The sequence below is a fragment of the Ambystoma mexicanum genome, chromosome 6q (assembly GCF_040938575.1).
Source record: "Ambystoma mexicanum isolate Mex_15411 chromosome 6q, UKY_AmexF1_1, whole genome shotgun sequence".
Classification (NCBI taxonomy): domain Eukaryota; kingdom Metazoa; phylum Chordata; class Amphibia; order Caudata; family Ambystomatidae; genus Ambystoma; species Ambystoma mexicanum.
In genome coordinates this window covers 769,526,790-769,539,951 of record NC_090937.1, presented here as the reverse complement: position 1 = coordinate 769,539,951, position 13,162 = coordinate 769,526,790, and the positions used below count along the sequence as shown (strand labels likewise).

Genomic DNA, 13,162 nt, shown 5'->3' with positions numbered 1-13,162 from the left:
GGAAGTAGCAATTGGGAGGGGGCGGATATAGGTGCCCTGAATATAGGGTACTGGCTGCTTTACATAGAACATTGCAATTTGGGAACATAAGCATGACCACCAATTTATGAGACATGTCTGTGACAATAATTCACATGTGCATTCCTTCTGAGCATGCAATGCACACAGGGTACGGTGCTCATTTCATCATTCAGAATAGTCACCATGACAGTAAAATATGTGCAAAGCATGAGACATATACTCAGCTTTTGACGGTTTCATTGTTTGAGTTTGGGATGCCCTGGAGGGCAAAGGGCGACTCTCAGAGGCAGCAGGTGAAGTCCAGTATTTCAAGTTGTCGTTGCATATCGCCACTGGCTGCCTGCACCCAAGTTCAGGAGAGTCGCAGCAGTCTGGGGCAGAGAGCTTCCTCAAATTGGGGGCGGTGGGGGTGTGTCCTCGGGTGTGAACGGAGCACCGGCAGAACAATGTTTTGCTGGAACGTAGCTCTGTCTTGTTCAGGTCCAATTCCTTCCCGGGGAGTGATCGCAAACATCCAGGCCATTACCACATCGACAGCGAATCCCTATACAGTTGACTCTGGTCGGCATGCCCACGTTAAAAATATAATTGCCAAAGAGGGTGAGCGAGCTGATACCGACAAGTGCCCAATGACAGACGGGCATGCCTGCGCCCAGACAGACACCCTGTTGCTCTGGGGCCACCCATGTGTTAATTCTCCAGCAGATTAGAAAAACCGATTTCGCCTCACGGGGAAACGAACACACACGGCGCATCAATATGTGGTGAAATGAAACGGGGGCTGGCATGGCGGCACAGCACACAGGCTATGCCCTGATTCAGACTGCCAGTGCAGGGGTCAGAGTAGCCGCAGAGATTCACGCTTCGAAACACAGCAGAGCTGAGCTCTGCCAAAGTGAACAGGTGGGGCGTGGGCACGGGGGCGAACCGGGGTGTAATGCAATCCATTAAACGCGTGCCAATGTCGGGCATCAGTGCTGCATTACAAAAACGGGGAGCTTTGCTTTCCCGTCGCCTCGCCTCAGATTGGCATGCATGTTGGATAAAACAGGCAAATAATCATAAAAAGAGATGGGTTTTAGGTGTGCATTCACAATGTTTGTGTTATATTTTAGGAGCTGTCAGGCGCACCAATAACAAGAAATCGCTCTCATTCAAACATAAATGCCAACACAAGCAGGTAGCGAGGCTGTGCGCGGCCACTCTGCCCACAAGCAATGCGGCTTGGGAGCCTGGCGCAGCTCTTTGTTCGCGGGCGTTTTGTTATCGGGCACTGCAACATCTCTTTCATGGCTTTCCTGCCAAAAAAAAGAGTATTCCCAGAGGAAAGCCGGCCGGAAAAAAAGTAGCGGCCAATCCTTCTCAGACTATTGTCAGGCGGCCCCGCCCACCAGCCGCAATTTGCATAAAAAATCAAGAGAAGTCTCTGTTTGACCAGAACACGGTCAGATCTTCCCCTCTCGCCACGCACCCGGGACACTGCATGCAGACTCAGTGGGCTTGGGACAGGGCAGAGCGGGGCTACAGTGCTGCGAGAGGGACTTGCAGGTTGGAGAAAAGGAAGGAGGAGAGGGTCGCCCGGGGGGAAACAGCAGGGGGTTTAGCTATCTAGTGCCCTCGGCAGGAGTTTCTCCAACACCTTCCACAGGGGATGCCCTGGGGCTGCTAGGCTGAGGGGATACGGGGGAGGGGCAGGTTGGTTTGGTAAAGTCCTTTGCAAGGAGTTGGAAGATCTCCTTGGGCACTTCACACACAGAGGAGCGAGGGAGGGCACGGTAGAGTAAGCGGCCCCATTTCCACCCTCAGTTCGCCGACTCTGCGCTGAATGATGTCCCGCGGGTGCCTGGTCCTGAGCCTGTTTTTCGCCGCCGTGCACTGCATGGAGCCCGTCACGGGGCTCTTCCCCTTCGGGCAGCCAGAATACTCCTACAAGCGCAGTAACTGCAAGCCCATCCCGGCCAGCCTGCTGCTGTGCCACGGCATCGAGTACCCGAACATGCGGCTGCCCAACCTGCTGGGGCACGAGACGCTGAAGGAGGTGCTGCAGCAGGCCTCCTCCTGGATCCCGCTGGTGCAGAAGCAGTGCCACCCGGACACCAAGAAGTTCCTGTGCTCGCTCTTCGCGCCCGTCTGCATCGACGACCTGGACGAGACCATCCAGCCGTGCCGCTCCCTCTGCGAGCAGGTGAAGGAGAGCTGCGCGCCCGTCATGTCCGCCTTCGGCTTCCCGTGGCCCGAAATGCTGGAGTGCGGCCGCTTCCCGCAGGACAACGACCTGTGCATCCCCCCGGCCGCCGACGACCAGGACCTGCCGCCCACCAGGGAAGGTAAGAGCGTGTCCCCCCTTGCGCCCTGCACGCGAGAGGCTCGACGCCTCCTGACTTTCTCTCTCACATAACGCATGTGACGCAGTTTGGCTACCTGGCTGCTTCTGCGCGCGACCGCCTTCCTTGCTATCTCGCGCCGCTCCCTGAATCATCACAGCGCATTGATTCGGAAATACCAACCTCCTAACCCACCTTTACCTGCCTGCGGGCGGTGCCCCAGCAACACATTTTACTGCCCACTCTGTTATTCAGTTCATAGCAATTCATATATATACAAAAAGTGACTCGGGGCAATAATTGCTGGCAATGTTTTCTTAAGTCAAAATCTGCACTGAGCCGTTTCACCACATTTCAACATGGTATGACCGCTGCAATTCGTTTTCGGAAGAACTGAGCATAACATAGTCGCATGATACAAATAACATTTGTGACAACTCCTCTAACTGCATGTAAGCGCTTCATTTGGTTTGGAGAGGGAGAGAAGGTGTGTGGGGGTGGGGCCACAGTTAAGCGCGGAAGAAATGTAGTACCTAAGTGACCTTCCCCCTTTGACACCTCATACTGCATGGTGCTTGTTGTGTACCTATACAGACGCCACACTTTCCAATTCTGGAAAATACAGGAATCCCATGTAGCGACATAGGGTCTGATTTACAAAAGCGTTTTCAGCGGGCTACTCCTACAGAAAACGCCGTGCAAATCAGGCCCACGGTCTTGAAGATGAAAGACCTACACCACCCCGCGTGCTCATTGTACTGCAGCCAGGCCTGGCCTCGTGCCTTGTCAGGGCAGTCCCTCCACTCCAGCCGCACCTCTGCCCCTGCATTCCCACGCGAGCACCTCAGCGCCGCTCGGCCACGCCAGGGCGCACAGTTGTCGCCCGTCTTGTAATGAGGGGAAAAGAAAAACGCGTTACCCGGCCTGCCACACTCCCTGAACTCTGCGCATGGACGGAAAGACCGCTTTTCTGCGTTGTGTGCATCACAGCGAAAGCGGCACTTCTAGTAGCATGCCTCACGACCACTGACTTTAACACGGTGGCAAAGCCATGTTGAGTTTCAGTTCTTACTTTCTGCCCTGCTCTGCTTTCCTCTATCTCTGCCTGCCGCCCTACTTCGCGCAGGAAGCATGTCTGCATGGGTATGGTCTCCTTAATTGTGGCACGTTAGCAGTGGGTCTGAAAGGGTGCGTGTCTGGGCTGCCGTGCCACTTCATACCTCGCCCCGCTGTGCACTGAAGCCCTCCCTCCGCTGAGCCTCACGCTGCCTTGTCTCTCTCTCTCTCTCTCTTTGTCCCCAGCGCTGAAGGTGTGCGACGCCTGCAAGAACAGGAACGACGACGACAACGACATCGTGGAGAGCCTGTGCAAGAACGACTTCGGTGAGTGGTAGCGTCCTCTCGCACGCCCCCCACCCGCCCCCTCCGCGGCAGCGATGCGAACACCACTTTAAACAAAAATAAACTGGGGTACAGCGTTTCCCGCGTTGGGTGAGCACATCAGTTAGAACACACGCCCACTAATGCCGAAATGTAACTGTTTCCATCTTAGCCTTCGAAGTTGCCTTTATTTTTTGGGAAGGGGTGGGCGGGGGATGTGGGGGTTGATGATAAGCAGCCATGTATTCCAGTATTAGGGGTAATAGTTGCACTCAGCGATATCGACACTGGGGAGTGGGAGGTGAACAGGATCTGGGTTCCTCAACAGGCGGTTAAAGATTGGGGGCTGGTGGGTACCTGGCCATGGGTTTTCACTTCCTGGCACCGAGTAACTTCGTAGCATTGAAAATATCAGATGTTACAATTGCCCAACTAAACGAGACTCATGTTATCGCCATTAAGGGTTAAAGGCAGGCAAGGCCCTGCCAGAATATGCGCCACCGTATCACAAACCAAGAGTGGAAAGTGATGGGGAAACCCAATAGGTCTCTGCCCCCCCGCCAGGCGCACCCCTTCACAAACCCAGACTCAGGGATGCCCTTTGGGTTTTCTGGCCCGCTTGTCAGGACTCGCCCTGCCATCAGATATACACAACCACAGCTCATAACTCCAGCGACTACTCAAGAAAATAAAAAAGTGCCAAATCTTACCATTGGGTGAGATATATGTGTGGTTGCCCTATGGGATGGACCAATTCCATTGGCACAATGATGTTTTCTTCTGGGCACAACAGCAACCTTAATGCAAAGTTACTTCTTAGGCGGTCAGCAAAATTCACACACAACTGCTGCCCACTTCTCACAACTAATATCAGTATCACTGCGTCATTCCCAGTCTTCTTTCTCACAAGGATAAGCTGAAGGGGGTTTAGAATCACCTTCCTTAAATCCTGTTCATGAACACATTATGAATGCAGGTCTGCAGATGTCAGGATGCATATGCTGTGAGCCCAAAAGGAAGGAGTGCTTGATGAATTCACGCCTGACGCGGGCAGCTTGAGCTCCCTGTAGACTGTCCCGTTAGGGGATTACTATTTTCACGCCTATGTGCTGGAGCCACCTGATTGAAGTCATCACGCATGCATCCTGTTGTTATGCATGACGTGCACATGATTTACACATCAAACAAACGGGAGCTGAGACTTAAGATAAAGGCCTATTAGTGAAAAGGAAGAGATTGTGAAAAACGGATTTGCAAGCGAGTGGGAGAGTGGCCAGGACACTTGCCACCATTCCCGGCACTCATGATGGCTCTTGCAGGGGCACCATCTGGGCTGCAAAGCCCAAGAGTGCTCCAAAATGACCTGTGAGGGCGACGCCCGCATGCTGCCTCTTCCCCCGTGCCCCTCTCGACCTGCTAGTCGGTTTTAGGGCTACTCAGCAACGTGTACTTGTGTGACAGAGGACTGTCATCTTCAAAGGCCCTTTCCAACAACCAACCTCCCTCGTCTGTCCGGTAATGTCTCTCTATTTAGCTTCCATTGAAAGGGTCGGTCTCTCAGCCAGTGTGGTTTTGCCATTGATGTTAGCGCCTCCTCGGAGCACACTGAACTAGATTTTCTGGCTTCTGAGGATGCGCAGCGTTCACAATTATTCCGCATTGCCAGAGATACGCCACCATCACTTCCTAGCCTTGTGTTCCTAGCACGGCGCTCTATGCGTGCATTTAAGAGCCATCGCCCAATCCATCATCGTGGGTGGCTGAAAATCCGCAAGTAACTGTGACGAGCCACACGCATACGCACATAGCCGTGGCCTGGCAGGAACCTCAGGGGGCGGCGTGTTCTCCTTTTATGGGAAAGGCGCCATTTCCCCACTTTGCAGAGAAAACACATACCATCCAATGGAACGCTCTGGCGTCTTCAGAAGGGCGGGGTCTTGCATAGGACATCTATGCCGTTTATGAACAGGTGATAACTAAAAATAAACCTCTGCCAACAGTGTCTCGCGTACACGGGCAAGTATTGCTTGTTGCTCGATGCAGATCCGCGCCAGTTGAGTGGCAGTCGGTCCCCTTCTCATTTGAATGCGCCCCTCGGGCGCCGTGTGTCCAGGGGTGGCCGGGAGTGCTAATTAGGCAGACACTGTTCAGACCAAGTGTGAAGAGGCGGCAGAGAACGGAGAAAGGCCACAGATTAGCGGGCATTTAGCAGATTGCCGTGCTCTTTGGCACGGTCTAATTACTTCTGCACATGGGGTTAAGCCTTGCAGTTGATGTGGAGCTAAGTGTCTGTTTATGAGAGTGGACAAGTGGGAGCTTCACGAGCAGCTGTCACATTGCCTACGGTGATTGACAGGAGGGCACTGTCCAGTCAATCGCTAAGAAACTTTTTACTTAGCTGTATGTTTGTCGGGCGCTCACTGGTTTCCTCTTTAATGAATATCACCTCGACACGTCATTCGAGAGCGCAGTACAAGGGATTTCATTATTTATTATTCGGTTCAGAAAGTGATGATACGCACATCTGCCACACTCGTTATATTCTGGGAGGGTAGAAAGGCGGGGCACGGTCCATGAAAGTGTGGTAGCGGCCGGTTGAAAACTTGCAGTCATTACAAATTTACAAGGAGCGGGTTTCAAAGAGAGCATGTGGAGTAGTGAGGAGAATATGGACAGTTGAAGCAACAGCACAAGTGGAGCTATTTTACCAATAACGGGCCAGGCTACTGTTTGGATTATTTACTCTCGTGTGGGAGGGAGAACAGGGGCGCCAACCTCCAGAAGGAACAAGAACGACTGGACGCGTTTCTGGTATGTGGATGAAAGAGCTGCGCTGGTTTACCATGTCTTATAGGAGTATTTTTCATGTATTACCTGCAGGGCTGAGGGCATACCCATTTGAATTCCAAAAATACTCTAGACAGGTTTGATGTAGCAGAAGAGCGCCCCCTGTGGGTCAAAGGTGGTTCAGATGTATATTCTTCCAGAGGCAGGTCAGTGACTGTGAAAACAACCTCCCAGCACGAGCTCCCTTCTCTGCCGTGCAGTTACTTTGCTAATCTTGAAAAAATCAGTTACCCAAAATTATGTGCTCTGTTACAGTACATATGGACATATAGTAGCACAGACCGTGCTACCTGTTTTTCCCCCCTTTTTTTCAACAAATGGGGAAATACTAGTCTTGTGTAGGAGCTGGTCATTTGACTCCTCATGCTTATTTCTTAGTTTTGGCAAATTGCCACCTTTAAGCTGATACTGTTGCAATGGAGTGCAGCTGGCGGGTATGGCATATGAGGAGGGACACCAAGCTTGCAGGTGTTATTTAGGTATTTACCCACCCATTGACTGCCCATGACCATGTTAATCCCTATGGCCATTAACAGCCACTTCCGGCTCCTCCCTGCCCAACATATATTCCACTGGGATCTCTTTGAGTAAGTTTATCAAGCCTTAACAACACCCTTTGCACTCAAAGTGCCTGGCCATGTTGTTTCAAAGCCATTTTAGGATAGTTAATGGTTTAATTGGAGCTGTACATGTTTTACTGCTGCAATAAAAATGTCTTAACAAGGTCTTCCTTCAGCCACTCGATTTATAAGCACTAGCAGTGTCCTTCAGTGTGGCCCTGTTAAAGACAAGCATTGGCAAAGCCAAAGGTTTTGGCTTGTGTATACATATTAGGCATTTGCCAGGCACTGCTATTATATGCCAGGTGCTTGCACCGTTTTGCAGCTGCTACCCATTAATGGTCAGTTAATACCACTATGACAGTGCCTGGCAAGCATCTTTCTCAGCCCTACACAAAAGCCCAAACTGTTGCCATTGTCAATGCTTGTTTACTTCTGTGACAGTCAATTTGCCACCAACTTGGTAGATGTCTGGTCTCTGGTGCTCCCTTTTTACTGCAACCTAATTCAGGCAGTGACCTCTCAGGTACATTTTGTATGCCTCCCATTGTGTGTGCAATCAGGACCACAGCAATCTGTATGTTTACCACCTCAGTTGGGGCACTGCTGTATCTTTTGCAAACTTGTCTCATAATGAACGGCAGTCTTGGATGTTGCTTGAGGAGCAACCAGTGGTTCCATCCTGCTGATGACACCCATACTTAACATCTAGTCTTGCCTTTACATAGAACCGGTACCATCAGCAAGCCAGGTGCCCTGGTTACAAGTCACACAAACCCAGGTTCTTTTGTGTAGTCAACCTTAAATCATGACGGTTCAGAGAGCCACAGATCCACCTTAGAAAGTCCTTTTGGAAGATAGGTAGAAGTCAACCACAGAGGAGAGAACATGAAAACTGGGGTATGAGTTGGTAGACACCTGCTATATAGACCAGGTACAATATATATTGGTAAAGGCAACCCTCCCCCAAGCTTTCAGCCAGATGAGTGTAGGCATAAATGTGAGCTCCATACCGCAGCAAGTTATACAGTCCTGTGAGGACTTCGGGGGTAAGAAGGGTTCTCCAAGAGAATTTAATTATAGAAACGGTTTCAAATAGTGCATGTTACATTGCAAACAGTACAAAAGAACCGTCTAAGAACTCTAAAGTTGTAAAGGCAATTCTTAGGGGAAGACATGGGAGGTACCCTGATGCTTTCTAGGATCTTGCATCGAAGTGGTCCAATGGAAAAAGTAAAAGCTGTGATTCAAACCTGCATCCTGCACCGTAAACACACATACATGTGCTTGCTGACAGTGATTGATGTGGAACTTGCATTTTATACACATCTCTCTAATTTCTCACTTGGAATGGGACCCATGCATTGTGGTTTACAAAGAGATCTACACAGGGACTGCTAAACACACTGAGCTTTTTATTGCAATTACAAAATAGAACATCCAGGTTGCATACAGATCACCGCAGTTAGCACACTACCTTTGCGGCTATAATACTAATTGGAAAATGTGGTGTCCCATGCAGCTTACACAATGATCTCCCAAGTTACACAGTGATCTCTCTTACTACTAAGACTGGAATCTGTGGCCTGCACAATATACAAACATCTGTGCAACCAGCACCAAATCCACTGAACTTTGTTACCAGAAATTAGGTATATGACTTGTCGTGTAAAAACACATCTGCAGCAGTGACTATATACCACTGAGATGTCTTGGTGGGAGTGGTGCTTTGTACCTGCAGCTGATTACTCCTACTAGCTAATCTAGGGCTGCAGACACCAACAAGTACCAACATTCAAGTCATGCTGATTGTGGGGTTGGGGCATGGGGAAGAGGCTCAGCAGTCGGTTGCTGCCAGCTACAGGCGGCGGGACTACACCCATGCCCAATGTATTGCCAATGGTGCACTTAGAAACATGTCTATCCCTATTCACTGGCCAACGTGAAGTACTCTAGTCCTGGCAGGGAACACTAAATCAGTATGTTCCAAAGTGATACTCTTTGCCATGGGATCAAGAACTACGTGGGTGGGGCTTGCTTGGGTCACTGTTCTACTGGATACACGAGGAGCAATGCGAGAAACTAGGAGTAGACTGATAAGTGGCCTTATAGGTCCTTTATGGATATAGCCAGGGCTGGGTGTCCCAGGGCTAAGGGTGAGAAGGGATAGAGGGCCAGGGAAAGCTGCAGAGTCATTCTGGGAAGTGAGTAGCAGTCAAAGTAAAATGTAATCTAACTTGTTCACTTTGGCCGTGGTTCCCTCCCACCCATTGCTGTTCCTCTATGTACAGGCCATCTGTATTTCAGCCTGCATGAATGTTGGCTATATGGGACACTCAGAATTTCCCCCTCTCGCTCTGCCTTGACCCCACCCTCTTGCTTTGCCTTTTCATAGGCTGGTGTGTTGTTAAAAAAGTCTCTGTCAAGTTCCCTCCTTACCTGCAGCCGACCCCACCCTACACATGGTATTAGCATTTGCCATGGGGGCAGATTAGTAAATCGCCTCCACACATGTGCTAGTCAATCTCCCACCATTGTTATGAGTGACAGGCGAGTTTAGTCAGCCTGCCTGTCGCTTCTGAACATGGTGGGAGTGGCTGAGCTGTTCTACTGAAGAAAGTGGCGATCACAGAGGACCTGTTGTCTACCCTCTGCCTTGCCTCCTTTCTCAATAAACTGTTGTGGCAATCATATTGAGGAATGTGGTATACGTTTCAGATGGCCGGGTGCAGCAAATAGCCATGATGAATGAGTGGGTACGCTCCTATGATATGATATGATGATATGATATGGCATTTGTAATGCTCCTACACACAAGTGTTTCAAGGAGCGACAAGGCAATGAAGGGGGAACAGAGGGAGGACAGAGACAACGATCTTACTAGGCCAAGTGACATTGAGATTGCGCAAGTGCAGGGAGGGGAAAAGTGCCAGGGGAGGGGGGGGGGGCAGTGCTGTACATGGGATCAAAACAAGAAGTGCGACCAGCAGGTGGCAGGTGCAAGGGTAAGTGCAGACAGCAGGTGTTCAAAAGTGCAGGTAGGAGGACTGTAGGGTTACAGACCCAAGTGCAAGGGTTGCCGGGAGGCAGTGCAGGTGTGCAACTGGGCGGGTAGGTACCTGGGCCCAAAATCAAAGGGTAGCCATGTGACCAGGACAGTATCAGACAGGAAATCAGAAGGGTTGCCTCTAACTCATATGGTGCTATGGTGCCTCTAACCCATATGCTCACACCAGGATTCCCAAAGTATCATGGATAGCTCTCTCCACTGTCACTGTGTGGTGCACACTAAGGACCCCTCAGCTGGAAACATCCATTTGGTTGAATGTCTGGCCACAGTTCCATGTCATCATCTTGCATTCATGGGCTGGGGGATAGAACACCACAGTTCTCCTCGCCAAAACGACATTTCAAAAGGGTATGGGAGGGATTCGAAAGGCGCTTCTATTTTCAGAAAAAGGCACACATTACCTCCCCCAAAGAACCTAACATTGCAGTCCAGCAATTTAATTGATAAGTACTGTCTTCAAGTCCTAAATAAATCCTGGGGGGGGCTCTAATATTGGCAATAGAAAAGTGACATCTCAGGAAGTCAACATATTGTAAAGTGAAAAATCCAAACTTCATTCAATGTTCCTTTAACATTTGAAGACAGACCAGAGGACAAATACGTATTCACCTTCAATAAACCAAGAGCGCAGATTTTTGTGTAACGTTGCTGGCTAAGTATAAAGTCGGTTCCTCTTTCAAACCTAAGCATCTGCATCAAAACATGTCCTGTATAGCAAAATGCCACCATGAAAGATTTTGAGAGATTTTACAGACTCATAATCTGGGCTTCTTGTGGTAGAGCAGGTCAATTCCTGTCTCAAAACCTTCCGGTCTCTGTTCCAATCGAATCCCGGTCACATCGTTTTGTCTAAGCAAGTGCATTTAAGATTTTTTTTTGTATTCTTCGAAAACACACGCCGTCCACCAGCGTGTTTCCTGGACTTGTAGCCTAGATAAGCAGCACAAGTGAGCTCACATATGCAAAAAAGTGGCTTCTGTACCTCATAAGAAAAGCAAATTTAAGTTTCTGGGTTACAAAGAACAGAGAAAAACAGCTTTAAAAAATTATTAAATTCAGCAACTCTAAACTGTTCCTTGGGAAAAATCATTGCCATGGCTTTGAAATAGAAATGTGTGTGCATGTGTGGAAACCCCATTGCCTAAAAACCGATCTGTGAAATTCCAATGCAAGTTGGGGACAATGCACAATTATCATTAAAAAAAAGAACCCCTGTTCATTCCAAACAATGCAACGCAAGTGCCCCTTTAATACCTGCACAAAGGACACCTGCTGGCCACCACATGAGCGTTTCATTAGCGATGCCCCGGAGTGTATGTGCGTGTGCATTTATGGGCTCTCTCTTAATTTCGTCCCTTACCTGTGCCCCACCCCCTCTGTTTCCCTCAACAGCCCTGAAGATAAAGGTGAAGGAGATCGCCTACATCAACGGTGACACCAAGATCATCCCGGAGAACAAGAGCAAGACCATCTACAAGCTGAACGGCGTGACTGAGCGCGAGCTGAAGAAGACGGTGCTCTGGCTCAAGGATGGCCTGCAGTGCACGTGCGACGAGATGAACGACATCAACGCGCCCTACCTGGTCATGGGCCAGAAGCTGGGCGGGGAGCTGGTCATCACCTCGGTCAAGCGCTGGCAGAAGGGCCAGAGGGAGTTCAAGCGGATCTCGCGCAGCATCCGGAAGCTGCAGTGCTAGTCAGTCGTGCAGCGCCGGAGCCCGCCTTTTTGCACCTTCTCAGCACCCGTCCGTTCCCCGTAAACACCACGAGGAAAGAATGGCGCGAGTGCGTGTTTTGTGTTATTTCGAGTGGCTGTGCCGGGAGGAGGTGGTCTTGTAAATAATGGCCCCGCAGTCGGAATTTTTTAATGGCAGAAACAGCGTGAGGCCTTCAAGCCTCGGCTAAGGCAGCCACAGGATGCCTGCAGATGTGACCCCCACTTTGCTTGGTATTGGTCTCATTTAGGCCACAGCTGTTCTGAGACGGCCGCAGTAAACAGCGAGATAATTGTTTCAACATGTTACGGGCTAGTCTTCGAGCAAGTCTTCTTGAGATATAGCTGCCTGTTATCTCACCCCGCCCTTTTTTTTAATTTCTGGCCTTGTGAGTTAGGTCCCTGTGTTGCACCCCGTCTATGAAGTGCCGAAGTAACTTTGTGTGTCTTGGCATGCAAGACAAGAGACTGAAACTTTTTTACGCTTGATGTATTTCTACAATAACCACGCACTGTGTAATTGATACACACATGGCACAACGTTAACAGACCCGGAAGCATCCATTCGCTTGATTTCAGTTTTGCTTACATTTTGCAGATGTAACTGCACCGTGTTTACCCTTACTGTAATATACCCAGTGGTTTACCTGAAGGAGTTGTAAAATATTGCTTTAACCAATATTGTAAATATCGCAGATAAACATTATATTCTTGTATATAAACTATAGATAACAGTTTCTCGCGTGCTCATTTATTCTCTAGTTGAAGTTTTTTTGTGGGGGCTGTTTTCGAATTTGTGATTGAAGGATTCACTGGATTTTGCATTTTTGTAATTTGTTTTCTTTGTCCTCTAGCATTTTATCTGCATCACTCTCCAGATGTATGGTTTATTATTTCTCTGGAATAATCTCTGTTTCTACCTCCCTTTACCTCCCTGTGTCACACTTTACCTACCACTTTCTATGTGTAGCCCCAGCTTTACTACTTCTCTGTATGTCTGTTCAACCAGAGGCCCGGTAACGTCATGATCAGTGAGTACAATGATAAAAGGGGACACTTGTCACACGCTGAACACTTAACAGGACATGGTTCCCCCTGAAACTTACCCAACCTTCTGTTTAAGCTAGTTATGTTGTGCTGCAACCGACCAGTGGCAGGTGCAGCTTTTGGTGCCGGTTCGGGGGTGGGGGGTAGGGGGATGGAAGGACAAGGGGGGAGTATGGTTAATGGGCACCAAGATTTATTT

At 49.5% G+C, this 13,162-nt stretch overlaps 1 protein-coding gene across 1 annotated transcript; it reads left to right on the top strand.

The window, feature by feature from the left end:
- The first annotated feature begins 1,457 nt into the window (after positions 1-1,457).
- On the top strand, positions 1,458-12,653 carry SFRP2 (secreted frizzled related protein 2). The gene is made up of 3 exons (XM_069631303.1): positions 1,458-2,348; positions 3,648-3,728; positions 11,595-12,653. The coding sequence occupies exons 1-3, from the start codon at positions 1,847-1,849 to the stop codon at positions 11,897-11,899; spliced, it is 888 nt and encodes a 295-aa protein (XP_069487404.1). The 5' UTR covers positions 1,458-1,846; the 3' UTR covers positions 11,900-12,653.
- Positions 12,654-13,162: the final 509 nt, after the last annotated feature.